Raw genomic sequence first — 18,341 nt, forward strand, 5'->3', positions numbered from 1 at the left:
TCACCCGACCCCTGCTAAGTCCTCAAAATAGGCCCTTCGGGCGACGCCCCTGCATACGCCGAAGACTCGCCGGAGAGCATCATCCTCAAAGAAGTGGTTCGTGGTGATCCGATAAATAATGAATCATGTGCGGGGGAATGATGTGCTGATCGCATTGATTACGAGCAGAATGCTTTTTGCCAGGAGGGTCAAGGTCCAAACCAGCCCGTACGTCTTCCCCCTTAACCTTGTCTCATGCGCCCGCTAATGATAATAATAAACTCCAGCAAGGAGAAGAGTTCGTCCATCTGCCTAGTATCGTCGAGAGCGCCGAGTCCAGCCCCAATGCCGCGCGCGAAGCCGCCCATCTCCTCCGGAAACTGCTGTCGTCGCCAAACTCGACGGCCGCGAATATCCAGTACAATGCGGTGATGCTGATTCGCATTCTGATTGATAACCCTGGTCATACCTTTACGCGCAACTTGGATGCTAAATTTACTGCGACGATTAAGGAACTCCTTCGGACGGAGAAGGATATGGGTGTGCAGCAGTTTGTCCGCGAGACTCTCGATGCTATGGAATCGCAGCGCCAGTGGGATGAGGATCTCAAGCCGCTTGTAGAGATGTGGCAGAGGGAGAAGCTTAAGATGAACAAGGCTTACAACAACTCAAAGGTGCGTGCGGTCGGGCCCCTTTTCAACTAATAAACGACAGGGTTAACACTCGTTCAGAGTAATCGATCAAGCACTTGGCGAAGGACACCTTCGCGCCAGAACTCGGATATTAATAATAACGTGGTTATCCCCGAACGTACCGATAGCTTGCCGCAGCCTGCTGAGCTTGTTTCTCGTATTTCCGAGGCGAAGACTTCCGCGAAGCTGCTGACGCAGTTCGTCCAATCGACGCCACCGGCCGAGATGCTCTCCAACGACCTCATTCAGGAATTTTCCGGTCGGTGTCGGAGGGCATCCCGCGCTATGCAGAACTATATACATGCGACGAACCCTCCTCCCGATGAGGATACTTTGCTGACGCTGATTGAAACGAACGATGAACTGTCCGTGGCGCTCTCCAAGCACCAGCGCGCTATGCTGCAGGCCCGAAAAGCCCTCGGACAGCAAACGCCGCCAACAGAGTCGGCTGCGCAGTCGCCGTCGGACTCAGACAATCAATACGCGAATGCAAACGCACGTCCTGTTCCCCCGCCTCCCGTTCCAGAACGGTCACGAACGCCTCCCCAGTTTGAGCCAATATCGCCAGTCTCTCCTGGACTTACCCACCAGCCATCTACCGCGAGGACTGAGATCACAGATATCTCGTCAGTTAGTGGTACTGTGGGGGGGACTGCTCCAACTGGTCGGTATGAATATCGGTCGGAGGATTACCAAGTGCAAAACCCGTTTGCAGACAACTACAGTATCCCTCCAACCATGCCGGCGCACTCCGAGGAGAGTGATACTGATCGGGCGGACGAGCGAAACCGATGGAATGGGACGCAGCAGCCGGTCCAGCAGCACCAGCAGCACCAGCAACACACTTAGTCGAAACGTTTTTCGTTCTTTTTTTTTGTTGTTGGATTATCTTTGCTTGTTTTTGTATTTATACCTTGATACCTCTTTGCGGAGTATGAATGAATTTTTCTCCCCCGGATATAATTTTGCTTACCTTTCCTTGACTGCTTTTCCATTTCGTTATTTGTTAAGCCAGTCTTTAAAAGAGGTGAAGCAATATGTATCTGGTTCAGATTTCAGGATCAAGATGAGCGCCAGAGTGGAACCAGATGTGGGCAATTGTGGACATGTGCAAGACGTCAACGTAGTTAGAAAAGCAAGTAAGTCCCAATCCTGCCGAAGCCCTATCACCTTACTTATTGAAACTGACTCGTAACAGATGAAAATTGATAGCAGCTTGATTAAGCCGTACCATATAAATTGGCCGACGCTGACGGGGTCGGGGCTGGGAGGATCGCACTCGGCCCGCCTGCTAATGAAGCTGAAACCCCGAAGCGCCCAACCCCGAAGCGCCCCTGGACCACCTTCAGGACCTCCCTCTACCTGGCGAAGATCTAGATCCACCGGCAATTGCTGAGTCTAATTAAAGTGAAACTATAGAGCGCTTCGGTTCATCCCGACTTGGGTGTTCCTTCAGTGTTGTTGCTATGAGAGGCTTGAGAGCCTCCACCTCGGAGTCCTGATGTCGTTGCCGTCACACGATGACCACCCCCTAATTCTAATGTGGATTGGAAGGATGCATAATCTCATATTCGGGTCTGAGCTGTGTTTCATGCCTGTCTGTCAGTGTCTGTGAGGCGCGGGTGCAGGGGTAGCCTGGCAGCGGCAGTCTGGCAGTTGGAGGTGCCGGGACTCGGACTATATAGACCCAGAGCAGTTCGCTGTTCCTCGAGGTTTCTCCTTTTTCGGTTCTCTCTTCACGCACGCAGGCTTGCTCATCTTGACTTTCTTTCCCATCCATTCTCTTCCAACATCGGTCTGTGACCGTCGCATTCTTTACTCAACCAAACTATCGGTATACTGGTCTATACCGTCCCACCACTCTCTATCTATCCATCTTTCACTTATAAACCTATCTACCACCATCAAAATGAAGCAAGCAACCTCTATCCTTGCCGCCGCCGGCCTGATCTCCCTCGCCAACGCCCATGGCTACATCACCACCCCCAAGCCCCGTTTGCCCGGCATCGCCATGTCTTCTGCCTGCGGCGAACAAATTTACAACAACCAGAAGGCCGACCGCGCCGGAAACGTACAGGGTGAACTCCAAATCGGCGCTGGCCAGGAAGACTACAACGAGGAGGCCTGCCACATCTGGCTGTGCAAGGGTTACCAGTTCGAGGACAACAAGGATAACGTCCAGCAGTACAGCGCCGGCCAGACCGTCGACTTCGTCGTCGACATCCTCGCCCCGCACACCGGTGTCGCCAACGTCTCCGTTGTCGACACCTCGTCGAACTCGGTCATTGGCGAGCCACTCAAGAGCTGGGCTAAGAACTACGCTTCGACTGAGACTGGTGTCTCCGAGGATGACACCAACTTCAGCGTCACCATCCCTGAGAACCTTGATGGCAAGTGCTCTGAGGCTGGTGCCTGTGTGCTCCAGTGGTACTGGTTCGCTGAGAGCATCGACCAGACCTACGAGTCTTGCGTCGACTTTACTGTCGGTGGCGGTGGCAGTGGCAGTGGTAGCGGATCTGGCAGCAGCAGCAGCAGCAGCAGCAGCTCTTCGGGCTCTGGTGCCTCTACCACCTCAGCTCCCGCTGAGACCCAGACAGCCGTTAACAAGGTCATCGACGTGCCTACAACCCTGAGCACCGCTACTCGTCCCGCCGAGACCGCCACCGGAACCGCTCAGGCGACCGCTGTCCCCGCGGAGGGTTCCTCGGATGAGCAGATGAACTGGCTCTCTAGCATTTTCAAGGCTGTCACCTCGCGCCAGTAAATGCGGGCCTTGCTTTCTGCCTGACTGATTCGCCTGTTGAACAGCAAACTACGTGCTGAATATTGTTATGGTGGGTGGTGTTAGATGTTGTCGCTGCCTGCGTGTTGTCGTGTGTGTGTGTAAACTATACTTTCCAACTAGGTAGACTAGAGAAGTGATTTTATTATATATCCTGTCATGTCTTATTTTTTTTCTTTTTTTATAAATTCTTGCTATTAGCGTGGACTACCTGAACAATGTACTTAGCAAGTAACTACATGGGGAATATCTTACTCGCTCAAAAACCTATCCCCCTCTGAAGAGACAATATACAAAAGCATTCCTTCAACAAAGAAGGCCGGCTGGCCCAATGGCAAGGCGTTTGACTACGAATCAAAAGATTGCAGGTTCGATCCCTGCGTCGGTCAGTATTCTCTTTTTCTGCTTGGTTCCGGTGATCTGGCTGGTGAACCGTGTGTGGAGTATCAAATTTTTTTTTTTTTTTTCGGATTTTTTTTTCTCAGGCGGTTTTGCCTTTTGATAGAGCATGGTTTAAAGTGGGGCGAGTCTGTGAAAGAGTTTTGGCGTTTTTGTGGGGCTGTACACAATTCATAGCCAATGGGAGGTTTGGTCCGCTGGGATGGGTTTCTTGGCTGTGCACGTCGTTGGGAATATTGATTGTTGATGGACTACCAAGCTGGGTGTTAAGTATACCTCTGGGTCTGAAAATATTGCTGGGTTGATATGATGGGAATTCGGGTGAGTAAACATGAAGGCGTTTGCTGTTATGAAGGGATATGACAGACGTAGTATGGGTAAATGTACAGTCATCAAGTGGGATTACGAAATTAATTTTATTAGAAACCAACCAGAGCCGGGAGCAATATGGTGAAATAAAAAGGTATCGACGAAGTTCAGTCCGAATACTCGGTCTAAGTGTACCCCACAGTATTCCAAACCAACTATGTATAAATGAAGAAAACACAGAATGTTATAAAAAAAAAGCCAGAAAATAGATTCGTTTTAGGGTATTCCCAGCGTAACTCATGCCTGTGATGTCTGCTCGAACAACGCAATCGTTGAGCAGTATGTGCTCTCGTTACCCTCTTGCGGGACTAGGCTCTTGCCATCGGACGAGGCGATCATGTTCGTCGAGGCGATAGTGCTGAGGCCAAAGATGTGCACATCCGAGCAGTCAACCTGGACCATGTTCTCCTGGCAGGAGCTGTCGAGACAGGTCTGGCCGTAGTTCTCGAAGAAACTGTACAGGCCGGCACCGTAAACGTAGACGTCGGAGGAGTTGATCACGCGCAAACCCCAAGCCTTCTTGCAGGCCTCAGTGGTGCAGGTAGAGAAATCAGGGTCGTTCCATGATTCTTGAGGGGTGAAGGGTACGAGAGCATCGGGGTTGGCCTGGAAGTAAGGAGTTTCGGTCTGGATCAGACCCATGAAGACGTTCTCGGCGTTGTTGATCTGGTAGTTGTAGAGCTGGTTGTGCTCGGCGGCGGTACCGTACATCCAAACGGGACCCTTGGATTCGACGAGGATTCCGCGGCCGTTGTAGATGTTGATCTGGTTGTGGTCGTCGAGGTCGAGCTCGTGGTCAGCAGTCCATGACCAGACGTTCTCGAGATATGCGGTAGACTTCTCGGTGACGTGGAGAAGCATGAAGGAACCAACGCACTCCTTGTTGGGGGTAGTGTCGGTCTTGGGTGTCTTAGCACACTTGTCGGACTGAAGCTCAGTGCCTGCGGAACCGCCGACACGGAAGTGGACGTCCCACATTCCAACGGAGCCAGGGGTCTCTTCGGCAATGTTCCACTCCATGAGAATGGCGCCAGGGGCAGGGCCCTTCGTCACAAGGGTGATGTCGCTGATTTCCACGGAGCCAGTGTCACCAGCTTGGCCGACCTGAAGGAGCGGAATGGGGTTCTTCTCGTCGGAGAACTTTTCGCCGTGGGCCATGAGGACGGGCCAAACTTCACCAACAATCTTGATATTCTTGGGGACCTTGACGGTGTCAGTGAGGACGTAGGCACCGTGGTCGAAGAAAACGACCTGGTCCTTGGTGGCACTGTCAAAGATCTTTTGGATAGCGGCGGTGTCATCAGTCTTGCCATCACCCTTGGCACCGGAGGACTTGACACTGACGAACGACGAGGCAGCGTAGCCTTCGTACAAAGGCTTGGAGCGTTCAAAGACCTTGCCGCTGTCGCTGTTGAGGAGCGCCTTGGGCTTGTTGATTGGGACTGCAGTCTGAACACGAGTCTTGGTGACTTCCTTCGCTGCGCACTGGCCTGAGTTGCCGCTGCTGCCAGTGGAGCCGCTGGAGCCACTGGAATCGTTTGATCCATGAATAGATCCAGATGATGCTGGGGTTGATTCACTAGTGCCAGAGGGAACGACCTCAGAGGTGCCGGCAGCAGTGCTATCCCCAGTGGTTGCTGGAGCGGCGGTTTCTGTAGTGACGGCAATGGAAGCACCAGCCTCGGTCTGTGAGCCGCTCTGGCCACCTGAGGGCAGAAGTGCACCCGTAGTCTCGACATTGTCCGTCTGCGATTCCGTGCTCGTTGCAGGAGGCGCAGCAACAGTGGTAGAGCCGCATTCGTAGACTGTCTCAATGATGGTCTCGGTCACTACTTCTTCCTCAGCAGGCTCAGCCTGGGCCTCGAGGGATCTCTTGCTAGCGCTCTGTCCTGGGCGGTAAACACTACCCTGAACCCAGTTGTCCACAACCTTGCCACCTGCAACGATTTCGCTGCCATCGACAGAGGCAACACCGATCTTGGAGCCGCTAAAGTCCACATTGTCCAGAACCAGAGTACCAGCACCGACAGGGATGCTTTCTTTGTCCCAGGCAGTGACCACACCTGTGGGGGTGTCGACAAAATCCGAGTCGAGCAGCAAAACGGAACCAACAGTCTGGTTGGAAGGAGAGTTCGACATGTTCAGACCGAGCTCGCAATTGTTGAAGGTGATGGACTTGAAAGTCCAGGCCCAGTTCCAGTTCATGTAGACACCAGTGTTACAGTCGTTAAATGTCAAGTTGCGGCTGGTAAACTGCTGGTTGCCAGCGAACATACCATAGTTTCCACCGTTGAAGGTCAAGTCGGTCATGAAACCTCCAGAGCCATTGTCCATGAAGATACCCTGCTGCTTGTTGGCCTCGCCGCCGCCCTTGACCATCTCAAAGCGGATGTTCTGCAAGCTAGTCGCCTGGCCTACTTGCCAGTGGATACCAGCACCAGAGCCTTGAGGCATGGCCGTGAGATCAACGACAAAGTTACGAATTGCGCGGAAGAAGTTGTTCTGGTTGGTGTACCAGTTTGATCCATCGTCCTCATATGGGTCGGCATCGACGACAGCCATACCGGCGAAGTCTGCGGAGGCCTTGAGAACAGGGAGGCTGATTGCATCACCAATCATCTGAGTGTAGTAATATTGGACGATGGGCTTCGAGACCATGTAGGTACCGGGGGGAAAGTAGACCACGGCTGGCTTGGTGGTAGACGAGTCGCAGCCTTTACCGCAGCGAGATCCCGAAGCGATGGCCTTGTTGATAGCGGCAGTGTCGTCCGTCGTGCCGTCACCTATACTAGTTAGAATATATACCTGGTCTGATAATGCGGGGTTACCTACCAACAGCACCGAACTCCTTCACGTTTCGGTATACTTGGTAGTCGCCGCTGCCCCCAAAAGCCACGGCGCCTTGGTGCTTGACATTGTCAACCCAGAAGTCTGAGCTGGTCTGTCTGGCAGTTAGACCCTTGTCATTTGAAGCCACAGGGCTAGCTCCAACCCAGGCGGACCCGGTTAAGAGCAGAAAGATGCTGGTAAGACGCATGATTGCTATAGTTTCGATGTCACCGTTAGGACGACCGAGTTCTCACTGTCCAGCAGCGAGTCGATGGATGATATACGAAACGACGGTCGAGGTAAACCGACGGATGACAATATAACGGGAGAAAATATGCAAAACGAAGGAACAATCCGTCACACGACACGGTCAGTCAGGACTAGGGAGGGTAAACAACCCAAAAAGTGAATAAGACAGACAATGGCCCGACAATAGGGAGTGTGAAGCAGATAGTGAATGAATGAGCGGCAAAAGAGCGAAAAAAAGACAGAACAGAAGACGGGCCGGCGCTTGAAGAGAAGGAGAGAATGGGAGGACGAGAACGAGAATCAAGGAGAATAGAGAGATGATGGATTGTTCTTCAAGTGTTCAGTTGTACCTTCGTATTAGAGCGATGTAACGAAAATACCGGATCTGCCGCCAATCAGGAGACCGGTGTTCGGCTAGTGGCCAATAAGGACGCAGGACAACTGTAATCCCGCCGATGCTGAAACAGTCGATTCAGGGATGAAACGGTTGAAGAGTCGCCAACGGGGTGATTGGGGCCCGATTCACCCTGACCTTTATTAAAGCGCTGGGGAGCGGTTGCAGGCGAGCGAATCTCGATAAGGAGCGACTGGAACACGAGCAAAATGCAGGGCACACGGGACGCACAACCCTGCAACCGGGGAGGCCTGGGATGCGATGCTATATAGCACTCAGGAAAGGGATCAACATACCCTGGGTGGCCGCGACAACGCTCTTGTTGATCGATTCTTCACGTCGAGGCCGCGGCGGTATGGCTGAGCTGGGAACTGCTTATTATCCAGTAGACATTCCTGTGTGCCTGGCAGTTATCTTGGTCCTCCCAGCAGGTATGTTGACGCACAGCACCACTCTGTGCAAGCCAAAGAGATGATCTGAACTGTTACTCTCCACAGGCCCGCAAGTGAGGACCCGAGTCTCGTCTGCTGAAACTCGAAATCGAGTCAATCGAGTGTCTGGATAGAGACCCGGTACAGTTTATTTTTAATCCATCCTCTGGCCAAGCTTTGGGTACCCGCTCCAAGTGGGAGCCATCAGATCCAATCCTCAATAATGTCCAGAGCCTTTTCTTCCTTCATGAAACCACTAGTTCCTTAGCATGACTCTCTTCGCCCGCTAGGAGAAACTATTCGCTGGTGGCCTTCTGGCCCGGAAATAGCCTCTCTGCTCCGGGCCACTCGTCTTGTGTTGCGCCCTCGCATGGAAGTGTTGCTGTCGGGTATGTGGCGCCGACGCGCTTGCTGGAACCTGGAATGAGTCTCCGTCCTGAATTCCAGACCAGACACCCAAAGCTCCTCAACCGAATCCATCCCGACGGCTCAAGCCGTGTACAGTACGAATACTCCGTGCAGCCTGCTATCTAGCACTACGAAATAGGCAGGACTCAGGACTCAGAAGACGCCCGTGAAATTCCAACGCTGTCGATCGGTCAGCCGTGCGTGTCACCCGCGTCGCGTCCGCGCAGGTGTTTATTCATTATTGTCACCCTATCCATAAGTGGTCATTGATGATTTGCTTCTTCGCCCGAGTTTATCCCTAGTTAAATCTAGTTTACAGGGTTGGTCCCTCCGGGCGTTCATTTGCTCTTCCGCTCAGTCATCCACGGCTCCCCCTCCCTGAATCCCTGGTTCGGTGTCAGGTAACCGCTCCATCATCTGCCGAATTGCATTACCATCCCGACGCACACACCGCAAACTTTCTCCTCTGGTTCCCACCAAAGCACAGGCGCACCGCTCTTGCACCCTGCTGCCTGGTTACACCAGACTCGATCTTCGAAGCAGATCTCCTGGTGCCAGCTTCACGGGGTCCGGGTGCTCCTGATTCTGCAGTCGACCTGTGTTGCGCAAGATCATCCGTGCATAATAGTTAGGTCCGGCGATGCAACCTTGATAAAGTAGCTCCCTGCAATGGGGGCTTGGTGGATGAGATGTCATGTCTAGTGCAGATGTGGTCCTGGGTGGCCGCATTCATGTGATAGCACTGCGATGCGTAGGTAGACCCTAGTCGAAGGGGGACGAGCTGGTCGACCTTTGAGTGCATGTTTCGTGTGGTTGCTTCCTTAGTCTGTCTCATCAAGACCGGCGCTGCTGAAACCCCCGTTACTCACAATGTCACAATGTCACCCCGTCGTCGGAGGGCCGCTGCCAAGGTAGTGGTCAGTGTCTATTAGACCTGGGGGGGCGCACTTGCTTCTCAGCGTCGGTCTCCCATTATAGAAAACCATAGAAATCTGTTATAACCATTGCATCGAACGATCAGGCTAGCCGTATTTGGGCCCTCCCGGTCGGAATACAATAGAGCGGTTTATGAGACGGGAAATTAGTATAAAGGCCGTCTGTATGATATCCTCGATGGTTTGCTCCTTAAGTCACGATCATTATAAGTAATCCACTATCTAGACCTACCGTTTACCTTCGACTCTAGCTCAGACGCAACTAGTCATTAATGAGCCTGCTAACGGGCGGTGTTTGGGGCCGGCTCTCACCGCGGCAAAGGCGTCCAACAACGCGCTTGTCGGTAAAGGTGAGGCCACCCGCAAAGATCGACTACTCCATTATTTTCACTATTCATGTCGGCAGTGTCATCCATGTCGATGGCGTGCGTTTGGATTGGATTGGCTAGGTTTATGTGGCTGAATATTCTCCGGCTGATCAGGAGTACAGCTATATATTTATTGTGACGCCTTTACAGTATCAACGGAACTATTTAATCGGCGCCGGACTGGGTTTAGCCTTATCGAGCAGCGATTTCATACCTGCGACGTTGCAATGGCGTGCTTGATTAGATTTAGATCTGATAAACACTGGTTCCATGGTCGCATCGACAACGGTTATACCGATATTCCCATTGTTGTTGCTTGTTGCCCACCTCGACCATCCGATTGTAAAAGGAGACGGGAAATCATAACTCCGAGTTCGGATGGCAAAGTGGACTGCTACTCAGCCTCTCGCCAACGCCATCTTACATGTCAGAATCCTTGTTCCAATGGGCGACTCTTGGAGGGCCCGAGATGGGAACCTTGGAAACTTGGTATTTCTCATCTCTGGCCTGGGCTGCTGCTCGAAATAGCAGTGCCTACAAAATGGGCCTCTTCTTACGTATGTATGTACGCCCGTTCGTTCTGCATATATTAGCGGGACCTGCCTAGCGTGGATACGTACGTCCTCCTATACGTAGCTATTATTTATGCCTTACGTGAGTTCCTATTTTAGTTGTCTGTTGAAGTTGCAAGTTGCACCTTGCCACCGTTTGCTGTCCGTGCGGGTTGAGGTTGGAGAAGATCCCAGAAGGCGAGAACAGTTTCCTTTCTTCGAGTCTTCCACTCAGGAGATGTCTCAATATAACTATGACGTGATGGCCAATGGCGATGGTCGGTGTGCTGGCATTTTGGCCCCTGATCGCTCCACCAGTTTGGAACGCGGCGGAAGGTCGCTCGAGCATGCGAGGCTGCAAGCGTGGCTATGTGCTGATGTGGATTAATATCGTGTGTTTTTCTCCCCTCGACCTTTTTTTTTTTTTTTTTCGCCTTGCCAGCCTCGTATTGCGAATGAAAAGTCGTATTGGCACTTGGGCCTCGCGAACCCGGAAAGAGGAAGCGTCAACGATATTGGTTGATCCACGGGACTCCGTCAATTAAAATCTATAAATATCCCACAGAACAAATGTATACGGTGTATGGCAGCCACCTTTATGAGAGTTAAGGGGGTATTGGATTTGACATCGGCACCGGGTTAATACAATAGAGGCTTATGGGAGGATTATGCCACCCATAGTGTCACTAAGGATGGGCTGAGAATGCATATTAGGCACAGCGAAAGAATTGTATAACATGTATGTCCGTGTTATATTTCGGGGCTGGGCATTGAAAATACCGAATATTCGGAAACCAACCGATTAAAATACGGTCGTTGCCCGCCAATGCCCGCAAAGCCAGCGAGGTCGAGGCCCGAAGCGGACTAGAGAATACCATCTGGTATTGCAGCATCCCGTGGATGAAAATTGGGGAATTGATTGGTTCCTGTTCCAATCTTCAATATTTATCATCGATCCAGTTTCTTTCTCTCCTCCTCCACTCTCCCACTCTACCAAACTTGTACAGCTTCTTCTCTCTTTCTCCTGGCCTGCCTCCTTCATCTCGCATTGTTGTCGGTTTTCCTTTTCCGACCGAATGCCCAACACCATCATTGCTTGACTCTGTCTCTCTCGCTCTGCCTTCCATTCCTCCCCCCCGCTCCCTCCTGCAGATCCATTCCAGAGTCTCCGTCGGGTATCGTGGACGAACTTCATACGTCCAGTAGGAGGGAAAGGAACTTTCAGAGCCCTCGGGAGCCAAGAATAGTTCGTGGTCAGACGCTTTCGGCTGCTTTTGCATTATTGTCAGCTTTCGTGCATGGTTGGTGTCATTCTTTCCTACCTCCCGCGCGCCCTCTCACGCTCAGCTTTCACCCGCCTGTTCGCACTCCTTCCCTCCTTCCTTTACTTCTCATTCCTTGTCGCCGCCAATGCGTCCTTCTTTGCAGCCCTCCTCCTCCCCTTATTCAACTGCGTCTCTCTGAGCGACTCTTGCAGTAGTCCAGTTTGGGCTAACTCTTCTCTTCTTTTTCTCCGACCGTTAGCGACCCCAAGATGTTGTCCGCTCCTGTCAAATCGGCCAAACGCATTTCCTCACTCTTCTCTTTGAGCTCAAATAAAGATGCCACCACGAGTCCTTCCTCTCCGCGTTCGCCAAGTCTCCCAAGACCGTCTCCCGACCAGATGCCCCAGGACCGGCGACGTCGAAGTAGTTCCAGGCCAGCTCGCCTATCCTCTGCGCCCGTCGTTCCAAACTTCTCTCATCCAGTATCCCCCGGCCCAATGGACGGCTTCGATTTGGACGCTCCACTGCAGCCTCCCCCTTCCCTTCTAGCGGTTAACCAGGATCTAGCCGACAATGCATCTAACTCGCCCGACGGTAGACCCCAAAGCAGAGGCCGGAGACTGAGTAGTGGTAGGCCGTCCAGCTCCGGTGGTTTGGCTGTTCCCGGAGGACCCGATTCGCGGCCCGGAACGCCCTCCTCCAAGAGACGCAGTTGGATGCCAGGGCGGGCGCGCGCTAGCTCAGTAGATGTGAGACCTCCCCAGCCGCAACTGCCGAGTGCATGGATAGCAGGATTAGAACATAAGATCTTGTATGATCTAGGCCCCTTAGGCCGGGGAGAACAGGTATGTAAGCTTATTTCATTCGTATTTCCATGGCCCAAGCGATATGCCCTATGTTATTCCAAAGAAACGAGAAAAAAGAAACGCTCGGCGCAACCAAAACTAAGCAATCGGATATATAGATACCGGAGTTGTGGAACGATACCGGCGATACATACGTATACTTGTTCCCGCAAAACACCGGCCGACCTGCATCCTTTAAGGTCCATTCTACTGCGTTCGCCGATTCATCGTCTCTAAACTTTCTCGCACGTGGTACCGATCCTCGATCTCCCGGCAGCCTTGAGCGTCAGACCCGAAGTCTATCACTAAACCCACTCAACGGTCCTACTTCGCCTCCTCTCACCCCTCATCACTGGAACGACAATGATAACGACAGCGCCGGTAGCAGGCGCATGTCGTTTGAGGACGACATCCAGGACGAGCCCCAAGAGCTTCATCTTTACCTGCCGATCCCGCTCAACAGCGACGTTTCCAGTGACAGTGCACCCATCTCTCAAGAAGACCTGGAGACACTCCTTCTCTTCCGTAACCTCTTTGCCTTTCTCCTAGGCCAGTCCTTGATCGCGACTCCACGATCTTCGTCGCTGTTTACGATCTTCATGGATATCGCTACATTACTAGCCCGCTTCGAATTCACCAACCTTGACGGATCTAACTTCGGTGAAATTGCTACTTCTAGCTTTAGCAATTATTGTGATGAGCTTTGCCTGGCGGATGTTCGCAAGAGTCGTGAAAAGACTATCGAAGCCGTTATCTTGGGAGAGCGCCTCCGATTCTATCCTCTATATCTGGAAGGGTTTGTGCATGGTGTAGGGAAACTGGATGAACTGAAGCAGCTGAGGAGTCCTAAATTTGGGTTGATCAGTGCCATCACACAGAAGCGCCTCGAGCGTGGTTTCATTGACTTGGATGGTCGTCTAAAGGTCTTGCAGACCAAGCTTAACGACTTTGACTTTCCCTCCGTTTTCTCTGGTATCGCAAATTCGCAGTCGACGGTTGAAAGTAAGGTGGTGCGTTTTAAGGCGTGGAAGGCGTCGTTTATGGAGTTCCGCCGGTTTCTGCTTAACTACTACCGCCAGAGATATGGCTCGTGGCCTCCTAAGCCTTCTAGGAAAAATCAATTCGAAGAGAGTGGCCTGAACCGCCAAGTTGCCAAGGAGATGTACGAGGACATGTGCAACGTGTACGATATGCTGGTCGATCGCACCTCGCTCACCACCCGAACAGTGGACATGGCACCGGAAGTTGATGAATCGGCCGACACGATGGATCTCACGAATCGTGCTATGAGAATGGTCCTAAGTGAGTATGATCGAAGTACTCCACCAGTGCAGCCACCCATTCCTTTCGATATTCCTCAATATCCGTCACTGCAACCTCTCTTGCGAAAACCGATGGACGCCAAGAAGGAAGCAAAGCAGAATACCAAGAAGCTGAAAGACTCGGATGTCAATGCTGTTCTCATGGGTTCCTATACGCGCGAGAGCTTGAAACCCACACCATTTGTTGAGGCGTTCATGCAGTTTGAGCGTCGCTCTGGCCACGGAAAGTCAGTTAATGACTTGATCGATCTCCGCTGTGGTCAGTGGATCCTCATTTACTGCGTTATCCAAGCGCTACCGTTGGTCGTGGTTGATGTGCAAGGCGTCCACTTTACCGACGACACGGAGTATTATCTTTGCATTGCCCCTCGTGGCGGAGCGCCTTGGGTGCAGAATGACGGCAAGGTTGCCCGTAGCTGGTTTGGCGTTGCTGGCGGCAATGGCCTTGTCAGCTTACCCTCGGATGTGGTTATCAATGGCGTGGAGGGTGTGTACCGGCGCAGTCATTGCTGGCAAGCGGCGGAGCAATGGGCTGAGAAGGATGCTATTTTGGGACCACCAACGGTTGACGATCCGTATGACAACGAGTCCTCAATCTCATCCCCGTATCCGGCCCACCAGTCATCTACAGGATCATCCTCAGAACAGCCGCCACATCTGCACCATCCGATTCCGGGCCATCAAACCCCTCCAACGCCGTTGCTATCACCCGGCGGCGGCAACCTTGCACCCCCCCCTGCAATCCCTCGAATGAATTCTCCAGCTCTACGAGCTCGAGCGGAGCATCGGCACTCGATTAACCCTGGGCTGGAGGCGTTGCCATTGCCAGCCGGCGTTGCTCCCGTTGATCCTCCAGCGCGTCCTGTCAGCACGTTCAACCCCAACATGAGCTTCGACGATATCCTCAAACAGGTTCCCACCCAAAAGAAGGGCAAGAAATGAAGTTCCTTGGGACCGGCCTGCAATTAAATGTGTACAATGTCAACTGAGGGGAGGGTTATACTGTCAACGCTGCGTTTAACATACACCCTTTAATTATGTTTCTATTTATCATCATCGTCATCCTCTATAGTTCCTCTGTAATAGTACAGAAGGCGGAGCGGGGAGGGACAGGGACGGCGTACATGCGACACAAAAGAGCTGATTTTTTTTACTTGATACTTTGCGGCAGAGCTTTTTTTTCTTCACTTTTCCTCCTTTTGATTCCGGGATTTGCGCATCTTTCGACTTCCGAACTTGCTTTCTTACCTTCCTTTCCACTCCATTTTCATTTTGGAAAGTGCTGCTGCTAGACGCTCCTTGCGCATTGTTGAGCTTGAGATTGCATCTCTGGATTCCCACGATTCTCGCGGCGACCGTCGGATTTCTGATGTTATTTAGTAGAGACGATAGAATAATAAATAATTCTGACCGAGAGACACGGTTTGCTATGTGTGCTAATAATAGGGGGTACTTCAAAGTCCATGGGTCCGGTCCGTCTCCCGCCGTGGGGGCCAAGTGCCTGTTACGAAGCTTCTTCTCTTCTACTACCGTATGGAAGTGCGCCGCCTTTGACCCTTGAACCGGCCACAGACAATGTTATTATATTTGGACATGAAATTAGAAGATCGGCAGCAACAAGCATGCAAAATCAGAGTACAAAGAATCCGAGACGGGCCAGATTTGGCGTAGTGTATTTTATTTAGGGTTAGTGCAGGTGGACTCAGCTCAATCGCGAGGTAGACTCCAGCCATGGCAGTGCCAGTGCCAGTGTCAGTGTCCACAATGCATGAGCAGATATGGCGAGCCTGTCAATACCTAGATACTGTAGAGCACACTTCATTTGCATCAATATAGAAGACTTTTATGACTCCAGGAATTCGAAATTGTTTGCTATAGTTTGTAGTTTGTACAACCTGCACTCTGGCCCCGAACTAAACCACTTAGTGCCGCCAGGGTCTGCAGCTAAGCGATCCTACTCGTAACCTCCCCCAGTAGTCTCGGTCCTGCATATTTAAGATTAATCCCCGGTTCCGGGGCGTCGGTCAGGACTCTTTTCTAATTCTCACTCTTTTGCTCCTGCGGCTGACTCTGCTCAGTCGTTTATGTTAACCACCCCTTTTCCTTCCTGCGGCAGAAACTGTCCGGACTACAACATAAATCAAATAAACACCAGCAGTTGACCAACTCCATGCCGATGCCGACATAACTCCCCTCCCCCGCTCCTTTTCGGTCCTTACCAGGATAAGATAGGATTACCTGCCATTTTACTTATTAAATACTACCACTCCGAAAAAAAAAAAAAGAAGGAAAAAAGGAAAAAGGGTCGACGGAGAAATGTCCCGCTCCCGCTCCAGCGTAACCAGCTCCAGCCACGACCGACTCGAACCGCGCCTCGTGAAAGCCGCCGCAAGCGATGCGCTCGAAGACCTGCGCGATGTCGTCGCGACCGCGCGCGAGAACGGCCAGTTGACTGATGGGTTCCTGCGCGTGGGGCTTATGCGCGCCTGCGAAAGGGGCAGGTTTAATGCGGCGCAGTATTTGCTTTCGCTGGGCGCTGTGCCGGATTTGTTTGCTGCGTCTGGGACTACGAATGCGGATGCCGGTGCGAATGGGAATACAAATGCGCAAGGTGGTGGTGGTGGTGGTGGTGGTGGTGGAAGGGTGACGGCATCACCGCTGCTCAAGGCTGTGGAGAGGAATCATGTGCGGATTGCGCAGGTTCTGCTCGACTACGGGGCTTCGACGGAGATTGGAGATAGGAAGGGGAGGACAGCGGTTATGACGGCTGCGTGGAAGAATCATTTCCATATTTTGCAGGTCCTGATTGGGCGCGGGGCGAATGTGAATGCGCGCGATCTGAGGCAGCGGAATGTCTTGCACAATCTTGCAGCGGATAAGATGTGTGATTGGGGAGAGGATGTGATTCGGCTGTTATTGGAGACCGTGTGTGAAGTTGATGCGCGCGATGAGTTGGGAAGGTCTCCATTGCATTGGGCGTGCGCGACGGGGAAGGAGAGATTGGCGGAGATGCTGCTTGCGCGGCCGATGATTGTCAATGCGCGGAGTTCGGGTGGGATTCCAATGGCTGGGGCGGATGTGAATGCCGTAGAAGGGAGGAATAAGACGGCGTTGCATTTGGCTGTTGCGCATGGAAACGAGAGCATTATCTCGTTGCTTCTGCGGCATGGCGCGGATGTGAATGCGCGGAGTGATGGCGGGTGGACGCCGTTGCATAATGCGTGTGACCGCGGGAGTGAGAGTATTGCTAGAAAGCTGCTAGCAGCTGGGGCGAAGATCAACTCGCAGCTGCTGAACGGGGTGTCACCACTGCATTTGGCGGCGCAAGGTGGGCATCGTGAAGTTGTCGAGTGTCTGCTCGAACACACGGATCTGAAGCAGCGGCTGAGGGATAACTTCGGGAGTACACCTTTCCTCCGCGCGGCGCAGTTCAAGCGCAAGGATGTTGTTGCGCTTCTGGCACCGTACAACAACGTGACGGCACTGAGCGAAGATGCACGTGGTGCCTGCGAGGGATTCGAAGCGACGGTTGTGGATTTTGGGAACTTTCACAATGAGAACCGAGTTAAGCGCACTTCGGTGTTTAACCTACTATACGGACGCGACATCGAGAACCACAGAAAACAAGCGTGGAATGCACTACCGTCCAACAGCAAGTCCACTGATTTCCGCTGGATTCACCTCCCCGCGAACAATATGGTATGGGTTGAAGCCCTGCTAACCAAGGCGTTTATCGAAGAAGGCGCTCACGATGTGGATAGTTTCAAGGGTTTGGAAAGGTCGTTCAACTACCAACATCGTGGCCAGAAAATGCATTCAAACTATATGCGTCCACTGTGTCAGAGCACACATAGGGCACCGAGGACAAGGGATGAAGTCCGCGCTGACAGTGCGGGAGAAACGGAGGTGGAAACTCGGTCACCGCAGATATTGATAAATGGCCTGTCAAAAGACCCGCCACTGCCGCCGCTACCGTTGCCATCACCAAAGGCAGATGGCGGAAGCAAAACCAGAAAGCAAAAGTCAGGAGGGAAGATGGAGCGGCTGGATTCATATTCTCAGGATGACAGCCCGAGCGGTTCGCAAGGAAAGAAAAGCAAGAAAGGAGGAACACAGACGCCCAAAGGGGGGACGCCCAAGTCTCCGTCTATACGGCGAGACAAGTCTCCAAATCCCATAAGTTTCTGCAGGGACAAAAGTGACAAACCGGCACCGTTGGAAAGCAACGTCTGCTACTTTATGCCATACCTGCATTTCGAGACGGCCGAACGACGGGAGAAGATGCAAGAGGCGATCCAGGACACGCAAAGGGTCAAGACCCCCCAGCAGGGTATTGAGAGAAAACCCACACGCGACGAGTTGCTCCTGCGGGCCCATCTCACATCATCGACGACGTCCCTCCACATCCGACGCACGCTGGACCAGTTCTTCTATCCCAACATCGACACGCAGTCGCGCGACCAGGATCAGGTCGTGTACCGATACCAGACCAAGGGGTCTCGCACCCCAGAGCCAAAAATCTT

General features: G+C 52.4%; 4 protein-coding genes and 1 non-coding gene across 5 annotated transcripts; 4 read left to right on the forward strand and 1 right to left on the reverse strand.

The window, feature by feature from the left end:
• Positions 1 to 54: 54 nt before the first annotated feature.
• ASPSYDRAFT_145388 (uncharacterized protein) lies at positions 55 to 1,520 on the forward strand (the record flags this gene model as incomplete). Its single annotated transcript, XM_040841515.1, has 4 exons — positions 55 to 96; positions 187 to 207; positions 267 to 653; positions 711 to 1,520. Coding segments are annotated over 4 exons (1,260 nt in total), but the record flags the coding sequence as incomplete, so codon positions are not given.
• A 1,060-nt stretch (positions 1,521 to 2,580) lies between these two features.
• Positions 2,581 to 3,435, forward strand: ASPSYDRAFT_145302 (lytic polysaccharide monooxygenase; the record flags this gene model as incomplete). Its single annotated transcript, XM_040841510.1, has 1 exon — positions 2,581 to 3,435. The coding sequence occupies one exon, from the start codon at positions 2,581 to 2,583 to the stop codon at positions 3,433 to 3,435; it is 855 nt and encodes a 284-aa protein (XP_040706701.1).
• Positions 3,436 to 3,770: 335 nt separating this feature from the next.
• On the forward strand, positions 3,771 to 3,842 carry ASPSYDRAFT_t40. Its single transcript has one exon. It is a non-coding gene; the product is annotated as a tRNA-Arg (tRNA).
• A 616-nt stretch (positions 3,843 to 4,458) lies between these two features.
• On the reverse strand, positions 4,459 to 7,258 carry exgO (exo-beta-1,3-glucanase Exg0; the record flags this gene model as incomplete). The annotated part of the gene is made up of 2 exons (XM_040851680.1): positions 4,459 to 7,004; positions 7,054 to 7,258. The coding sequence occupies 2 exons, from the start codon at positions 7,256 to 7,258 to the stop codon at positions 4,459 to 4,461; spliced, it is 2,751 nt and encodes a 916-aa protein (XP_040706702.1).
• A 4,662-nt stretch (positions 7,259 to 11,920) lies between these two features.
• Positions 11,921 to 14,760, forward strand: ASPSYDRAFT_145580 (uncharacterized protein; the record flags this gene model as incomplete). Its single annotated transcript, XM_040841537.1, has 2 exons — positions 11,921 to 12,496; positions 12,616 to 14,760. 2 exons carry the CDS (start codon positions 11,921 to 11,923, stop codon positions 14,758 to 14,760), a joined length of 2,721 nt encoding a protein of 906 aa, XP_040706703.1.
• Between the last annotated feature and the right edge of the window lie 3,581 nt (positions 14,761 to 18,341).

Source organism: Aspergillus sydowii, assembly GCF_001890705.1.
Source record: "Aspergillus sydowii CBS 593.65 unplaced genomic scaffold ASPSYscaffold_2, whole genome shotgun sequence".
NCBI lineage: Eukaryota > Fungi > Ascomycota > Eurotiomycetes > Eurotiales > Aspergillaceae > Aspergillus > Aspergillus sydowii.